This window comes from Vigna radiata, chromosome 9, assembly GCF_000741045.1.
Source record: "Vigna radiata var. radiata cultivar VC1973A chromosome 9, Vradiata_ver6, whole genome shotgun sequence".
Classification (NCBI taxonomy): Eukaryota; Viridiplantae; Streptophyta; class Magnoliopsida; order Fabales; family Fabaceae; genus Vigna; species Vigna radiata.
The window spans coordinates 19,013,161-19,021,943 of record NC_028359.1 but is presented as its reverse complement, the minus strand read 5'-3'; the positions used below and the strand labels follow the sequence as shown (position 1 = coordinate 19,021,943).

Sequence of the window (8,783 nt, the reverse complement as noted above, 5' to 3'; positions counted from 1 at the left end):
GCTAAGAAAAACTACTAAAGTGGCAAAGACAGAAATAATCTCTAATATAAGAACCATCTAAAATTAACATCTAACTATTGTTTTGTTCATAGACTTACTAAAAATGTGATTAGTTGGCATTAACAAAAAACAAGTTTGAATAACATTTAAAGTAGAAAAAGTTGCATAATTTAGTAGTTTATTTAATAATTTTTAAATTTGAAATAAACAAAGTACTTTTTCTTTTATCTTTAGAACAACACATTTGATTTGACTATGAATACCAGCTACTAGCTAGGTATTCATTAACGAAATTTATTTGATTAAAGAACTCCATTATCAAAAATAAATTAGAATAAACAAAACTTAAAGAGAAAATAAACCATCTTGAGTATGCTAGGAACTAAGCTAGCTTCATCAGAATTAATTCCCTTCAACCATTGATTATAACATAAAGTAATAACTTTTTAACACTTAGAGAAGTACAAACATAAGTGCAAAACATAATATGCATAAGGTAAGTTCTAGTACAGTTACTTAAGTAGAGACATAAATAAAGCTGAAACCCTACATTGAAAACCTCTAGAAGGGAGAGACACCTACATTAGCTGGTGCGAAAAACCCATCTTTGATAAGCACATCCTCTGCTTCCTAGACACTCACAGAGAAATATTTCAGATTAGAAACCCTAGAAATTTCACATTGAAACACTGTCAAAGGAAAATGAGGTACCAGTAGCTAGGGTTTTCAAGTACCTGACGAACATTAGCTTTCTTCACGGGTTGATGATCAGGCATAAGTCCGAAATGAATGTGTGGAAAGTGGGCCCACTGAAAAAAAAAATGACCCCACATAAGAAAGAACAAAACATTTAACCGACAAGTCAACAAGTACTAGTTTAGACATCTGGATTAAACAAAAAGAAAACTCTTCAATTAGTAAAATTTGAAAATAATCTAGAATGGGTATAAAGTCCCTAAGAGAGTAAGGTTTAGAATCTCCTTGGATCTCACATTCTTTGCAGCTGCACTAAAGGCCTCTCTGTGACTTATATCAGGGTTCCCAGCTTTGATACGTTGGATCTCATCCCTACAAATTAAATGATCCAAAAGTCAATAAAGATTTGCATTCATGATAAAGATTTCAAGATTTGAGTTACTACTAAACTAAATTAATCTTTTAGTGTGTGTTACCAAGCTAATAGAACTTGCTAATTAGAATTAACATAACAGTAGATTAATGTTACTAAACTTACTTGATGAAGCGGTTGTAGGCAGATGGAACTCTCTGTCTCTTCTCTGGAGCTGGACATGCAACACACGGACAATGCACAGGCAAACAGACAGGAACATTAAATAACTTGGCTCACCTTTTTGCCTAATACACACTTTCTCTATCCCCTCTTTCTCTCTATACTATCATTACCTCATCATTATCTTTAACAATCACTCTCCCAATTGATTCAGCACTATATTTTCGGGGGAGGATTCTGTCTCACTCAGTGTATGCATGTAAGGAGACATGCATAGACGCAAAGAGAAAGAAAATGAATTCACATATTTTAGATTTGATTTCTTTTATCTCCTTTAGGAGGAAAAAACATGGTTTTTTTTTCATCATTTGAAATTTCATTCTGGTAATTGAGAAGATCAAAGAATATGGGAATGTGCTGCTTCAATTTGAAAAACAATGGAAACTGCATGTTTAGTCAATTTTGAGAACAAAAGCTGGATTTCTCGTGACTCACTACAGTGTACATTAATACAGGAAAGGGGAAAGAAGGCAATGCATGAGATAAATGTGCTAAAGATTGTTCTCTCTTTGCCACTTACAGCATACCCAGAAACTGGTCAGTTTTAGATTGACAAGTGAGTTTTGATAGGGATAGAACAATTTTTAGGTTTTGCTTTTCATTCTTTATAGGTTAAGTGATACCACTGTGAGGTTAAAAGAAGTGTGAAATGGACTGAATGGTATCAGAGGAGTTTCCTTTTCTTTTCCTCTAGCTTTTCTTTTGGTGGTATCAGAAGGATCTCTGATCACCGCATCCGAGAAATAGAAAAAGGAAACTTGGTAAAAAGAAATGCAAAACAGACATGAAAAACAGGTGGAGGTTTAATTTTTAGGTGACCACAAAGAAAGAAAAAAGTGTTAAAGAAAAAAAAATTATCAGAAAACAATTGAGGCTTTTTCAACAGTCATTAGGATAACAAAATAGAGAAAATTCTCACGTCTATTAGCCGATGGAGGCTTGGGAGTTTCTTCGGGTCCTCCTCGCATGGTGCTAGTGACCAAATCATTAGGGTTTGGCATCTGATTCATCACCATGTTTGCGGAAGGTGCATTACGAATCTCCTCCTGAAATATCAAACCCAATACTCAAATAATTGGATCATTGTAGCTATGATTTCAATTCTTCTCTAGTATATAGCTAGACAAAATAAAAGGAGAAAGAATTTATGAATTGGAAGCCCTAGCTGTGTCTGGCTAACACATGCAGATAAATATATATACCAGAAGATTTTGAGGAGTGAAGAAGGTATGGCCAAGGTGAAGTTGATTAGCCGACGGAAGAAGCAGACCACGCATGTTGACGGAGAGAAGGTTGGTGCAATGACCACATCTCACAGTGACAGTCTTAAACAAACTGGAGCAAGGAACACTCACCTAAATTTTTCAAAAGAAGAAGAAAAAGAAAGAGAAATGTGAAATGAAGCAAAGAAAGATGCAGTTTGATTGATTGCATTAGAAGAGAGATGATGAGAAAAGTGAAGAGGAGGGTGATGGATGATACCGCGAGGACAGTGTCACAGAAGTTGCAATGGACATAGCAGAGCTGGTCGGAGGGAGAGAGGTGTTGGTCCGGTGAAAAGGAAGTGGATGAGGAGGACATGTTGTTCCTCTTTTTGTTGATTCCCTTTTCTCTCTTTCTGATGATTTGATTTGATTGATGGGATTGACTGATCAGTCGCGGTTTTGGTGATGGACAGATAAACTTCCTATGGATCTGATCCTCTTGATTCTTGAGTTACTATTAAGGAGCTGCTTAGGGAGAGAAAAAAAAAAAGCAAACTCACAAACAAAAGAAAAACAGAAACACCGTCAACAGATACCACTTAAGTATTAAAGAATCCAAAACACCTACGAAGCTCTCTCTTTCTCTCACCATTTTCAGACCTATATATTTTTATATATATGTATAATAATAACAAATATACTTAGTCAATCTCAGAACAATTTACTGTTCTTCTCAGCAAGATTATACAGTTTCCACCTGTGTTTATCTTTAAGATGTTTTCACACATAGAAGAAGAAAATCCAAACATTTTTTGGTTCAGTAATTATTGTCATAGTTCTAACTTACAGCATACCTTTACATTTGTTATAGCCCACCACCATATTATCACCATAAATGTGCATGGCTGCATATATATATATATATATATATATATATACATTAATTCAAAGGAGATACACTCAGAATATATATAAAATATTTATACTGTTAAACTGTTTGTAATCACTTCACGTGATTTTAAACATATTCAAAATAAATAGGGTCTCTGATTCCTGTTAAGGAGCATGTGAATTTGAATCTTTTCACTTCAGGTTTACACAGAAGAACTTACTGTGTTTTAGTTTAGTAATAGATGCCCTCCTAGTGTATCTAAAGACAGTTAACTTCATTTGAAATTCATAATTACAGCATAATAAAGTTAAATCATAATGCAGAAACATAGCTAAGATTGTAACATTTACAAAGAACATATATAACAGTAGTAAGAGTGGTTGTTAAGTAAAAAAAATATAGAAGATAGATAGTATGAGATGCATTCGAGAAAAGTGTGTGAAGTGAATAAAAAAGAAATAAATGAACGGTTGGCATTCCCAATGGATGTGTGTGAGAGAAAGAGGTAGCAGAGGCGGCAGAGGTGGGGGAACGGAGAACGAAAGGGACGTGTGCATGGGAGTGATTAGCTTTGGCTCATTCACCTGTTGTTTTCAAAGTTAAGAACGTTCACAGAGTGTCCTCGGTTTTCTACAATTCCATTTCGTGATTACATTTTATTTCTATCATATCATATCAAATCAAATCAAATCTTTGTTCTTTCTAAAGCCTTTCTGCGTTTTAAAATACAGCAAGAAGCCCTACGATGGGCCAGTACTGCAATCAAGATGTTATGTTAGAGCCATCTTGTTTTCTAACCCTTTCAGACTTCAACGCTAGTGACCCACCTCACTCTTCTGCCATTAATTTTCCTTTGCAATCAATTCACTCTTTCATACAGTACTTCTACTATCTCATCATCTTTATTTCCATTTACCACTGTTCATTGTCATTCCTTTCTGCTCTTTTTTAATTAATTTGCATGGATCCCATCCTATTCCACCATTTTTTCTTATCTATGTAATAACCTAATACCATATGTCACTTTAAATTTTCACGTTTTGGTTTTAACATAAAGTTCACTTCATAGTACATTTTATTACATTTGTTTCTCAATAAATAAAATTACCAGCATCTTATGATACAATGTTCAACTGGTTGAGATGTCTAATTCATTTTCGCATTCGTTCTTTTTAAAATGTATTGGAAAGAAAGAGACAAGTCCGAGAATTTCAATCCTTTAAACTCTAGTCTTTTATTTTACATTATTTTGAATCTGTTGCTACCAACCTCTATTTAGGTTTTATAATAGTTTGACTATCTTTGTATTTTAATAATTATATTTCTTTAATAAAAAAAATGGTTAAAAGAAACTTTTAAGTGACACTGATAGCTATAGAGAGAATTAAGGTCTTAGTATACTAATTTTGAAACTTCTGAAAATGTAAGATTTCTTTTAAAATTTGAATAAATTAATTCCATGATTTCAAGAAATTAAGAAATAATTAAGAGTAGACGCACGCCCATGCACACAAACATAGCATATTTATTATAAAAAAAAAAAACTATTTTCAGTTTATCATAATTGAATTCTAAATTAAATAACAAAAAAATTATAATTATTTCAAAAGAAATTATTGGTTACCTTTTTCTCAAAACAAAGCTCTTGTTTAGCATGAAAAGACATGATATATTTAAGTTTACAACTTAACTTATAATAGGGTTTTTTTTTTTTTTTCTGTTATTCACATACAAAAAATGCTGCATAAGATATTTCAACTCGCCAAAAAACCAACTTATTAGAACAATATAACAAGACTAATTTACATTCCAATTAACTACATATTTTCAAATTATAGATATGCTTTTATACCCAGACAACCCACAAGGATACCACAGGAAACTAACCATTATTAAATAAAAATTCCATTATGGAGCAACATTTAAGGCCAAACTATATAATGTCAAAATTAATATTTCTACACCACATGATGACAATTTATATTTTTATTTTATTCTAAATACGAAGCTGTCTCTATTCTTAACATAAGAAAAAAAAATAAAAGATAAACTTTGAGAAGTGGTCGAATCAAAACAAGATAAGCTTTTGTTTTGAGAAGTTACAATTTGGATGAGATAAATGAGATAAAGTGTTTCTTGATGGTGTTGCTTTTGGTTTTTGAAGTCTTGGATTGGAACACTATCTTCTTATCTTTTTTGTTTTCCAAAAATGTAAAAGGATAACAAAACAATAATACATTTGGATTAAAAAAATCTAGAATATTCTGAGTGCATGAGAATGATACACTTGGTTACCACATCTATCCAATAGTTCATGGGATGTCATCCCATGACCATGTCTTCACCGTTCAAAAGTACAGGTTGATTAATTTGAGGATCCATTTGCTTCAGCTAGCATTCAAGGTACAACAATGTTGTTGTTTGTATTTTCTTATATTTGCTTTTTAACAACATTGTCTGTGTTAAATGTTTTTTTTGTCTTACACTAACATACTATAGAACCCCACCAACTCTTCTTAGTTATAGGTTGATTCTTTTTCTGTTTTATATTTTATGATAATTTTTTACCTATAATGTGAGTTTTTTAATAATATGATAATACTAATCTACTTTATTTAACGAGTAGTGATAAATTTAAGAATATGATGTACTATTTTAAAATTTTACTTTTCATTAATAGACAATGTAACAACTTGAATATATAATTGTAGGTTTCTTGTATCACTTATTATTTTAGGTTTTTTTTTCTTATAAAAGGAAATTAACAACAACTTGAAGTAGGGTAACTAAATTTATTTCCATAAAATTAATATATGCTATGGGTGTTTTTGAATAATATTGAACATGGGTTTACAACATTACAACATACATACACATGCATGATGAGGCATGATGAGCTGTGAAGTAATGTAGTATTTATGGCATTGACTGCAATGGCATGACTGGCCATATTTCTTGAGATTCAAAATCAGGTAAAAGCGTTGAAAAATGGTAGCCAATAAAACTATATTTAGGCTGTAACATATCATTAAATGCTACAAAAAATAAATGGAGATATAAATATTTACACTATTCATTTTTTATAGATTTTAAAAATTAATATATATTTTTTCTACAAATATTTTCTTATATTTATATAATAAACATAACTGAAATCACATTTTTAAGAAGAATACTAAGAAATAGAGAGAAAGATAAAATAAGATAAAAATCTTAAGTGAAAGTAAGCACATATTAGCTTATTTAATTTTAACTGGGCATTAATTGTTCCTTGGATAACACTCACCAATCAAAGGTTCTGTATCACATGTTCTAAATTAAAAGTCCTATTTCTTCAATTTGGCTTCATAGTTAGTGAAAAAAAATAATTTATAAAACAAATTAGCTTTTATACATGAAACATGATAACAAAATTTTACTTCTAGGATGATAGAGATTGCACTCTAATGAATCTTCAAGGCTAATTAATCAAAACATATCATATCTCTAGAAAAAACTAGTTACCTTAATTAACATTATTTCTGAAAGTTATTGTTTGTTTTTGAGAAAATATGTAATGACATTAAAGTAAAACAAAGGGATATTCCAACCTTCACACAATAAGAATTTCATGCCTAAGTTTGGTAAACTTACCTTATCTATAATGAGGGATTGAAATTTGTAATATAAATAAAAGGGAGGAGAATTCCTATTCTTTATTTTTAAACCATATTGGTGGTCAAAGATAATAAATTTGTTAGTCTTCTTCATCAAAAAAATTACATGAATTACATTGAATAATAAAAAATTTACATGAAAAATAAAGAAAATAACTTATGAACAAATAAACTAAATTGCAAAATGCATTGTTTATCTTCAAAAAACAAAAACTTATACACAAGCACCTATAATATTTTAATTACTCTAATAATTCAAGAGATTTTGTCATTTGTCTACAAACAAATAAGAAGTTTAGTTGGGTAAAAACGCAGTAGATAGTAGGAGAAATATGATGAGGCTAGCTAGATAAAACTGAAGCTGCTATATATTTGCTAGGTTCAACCCAAGCCTAGTCAAATAAGTTACCTCTTCGTCTCAAAAATCGATGGAATCGAATACAAATTATGGTGATCGTTCTGAATTTACCAAACCCAAAGCAAAAAAAGCTAATACCTATCTTTGTCTTTTGCTACACCTTTTAAACCCACCAATTAATCGACAAATTCCATTTCTGTCTTTGTCTAAGAAAAAGGATTGCACTCTAATCCATTTAGGTTTAGAATCCAAAATCACTAGTTATGCTTTTACACACAAATCCGGGGAATACATTGCTGATTTGACTCTTCAGACATCACTTTCTCATACACACATACATGTAAATACCTGTCAGTGATAGCAGAACGCAGAGATCTTTAAATTTCGTTGGTTTTCCTTTGTCCTTTGCAAGAGGGTTCATTCATATCTATATATCTACACGTCTATATCTATATATATATATATATATATATATATATATATATATATATATATATATATATATATATTTATAAATTGTTTTTTCTTTGTTTTAGGTTACTGAATTGAATTTGGTTAGATCTCTGATAATATTGTAGCATCTAGTGAGAGAGTTTTATTACCTTTTGGAGATGCTTGCAAAGTAACCCTAACTTTGCTCAAAAAGATGGCTGTCACTTCCAGCAATACTTAGAAGTTGTAGAAAGCTATTACTTTGCATGCCACTTGTCCAATGGAGCTTATTTGTGTTTCTGCATACCCAAATATGTTCATCACTGTCTCTAACGGGTGGTGCACATGAATTAGCTATAGCATGTTGAGTTGAAAAAGAGATAAGTGGGTCATACCAGTAGTAGGGTTGGTTTTACTTTCAGCGTCACTAGCGCTCTGGGCATCAACAAAATCCTATAAAGTATCATCACAGAACCAACTATTACATCAACCAAAAGAGAAAGAATAGTAATCATCATTCTCAGTAAAATGAAATGATAATTTTAAACAAAAAAAAAATGTCATAAATAGTTTATCTGAATTTCTCTTTCCCAACATATTCACCCTTGTTTTAACCATAAAAAGGCACAGACCTATGAATGTGATCACATGTTTTTTTTATTTTTTATTTGTCAAATTATATATCAGTTCAGAAGTTTTGTTTGAATACTTCAGTGGTCTATTCTGGATCTTGGAATATGGTGTTGCATAGATACATAGATGAAAGATAATTTGTATAGCTTTGTTTGAGATGGTCACCAATAAATGAATTTGTTGAATCTAATTAACCTAAATATTTGTTTAGGAGTTTTTCACTGTATATCATGATTAGAAGAACAAAGTCTCTTGAAATAAATCAATATTTGAAAAAAAACTTATTTATTCTCAATGTAATATAGGTTTCACATCA

General features: G+C 30.9%; 1 protein-coding gene across 1 annotated transcript; it reads right to left on the bottom strand.

Moving 5' to 3' along the window:
• Positions 1-366: 366 nt before the first annotated feature.
• Positions 367-2,872, bottom strand: LOC106773606 (axial regulator YABBY 1). Its single transcript, XM_014660324.2, has 7 exons — positions 2,774-2,872; positions 2,494-2,646; positions 2,211-2,337; positions 1,235-1,283; positions 993-1,068; positions 735-809; positions 367-630 (listed from the first exon to the last, which is right to left on the bottom strand). The coding sequence occupies exons 1-7, from the start codon at positions 2,870-2,872 to the stop codon at positions 562-564; spliced, it is 648 nt and encodes a 215-aa protein (XP_014515810.1). The 3' UTR covers positions 367-561.
• Between the last annotated feature and the right edge of the window lie 5,911 nt (positions 2,873-8,783).

What these genes read in the sequence shown, in the direction of transcription:
- LOC106773606 (XM_014660324.2), bottom strand. Translation starts at nt 2,872, where the DNA reads ATGTCCTCCTCATCCACTTCCTTTTCACCGGACCAACACCTCTCTCCC. An exon ending in TTAGTGCAGCTGCAAAGAAT is followed by an intron (nt 810 to 992) that starts GTGAGATCCAAG and finishes TTTTTTTTTCAG; the next exon opens with TGGGCCCACTTTCCACACAT. An exon ending in AGAAAGCTAATGTTCGTCAG is followed by an intron (nt 631 to 734) that starts GTACTTGAAAAC and finishes GTGAGTGTCTAG; the next exon opens with GAAGCAGAGGATGTGCTTAT.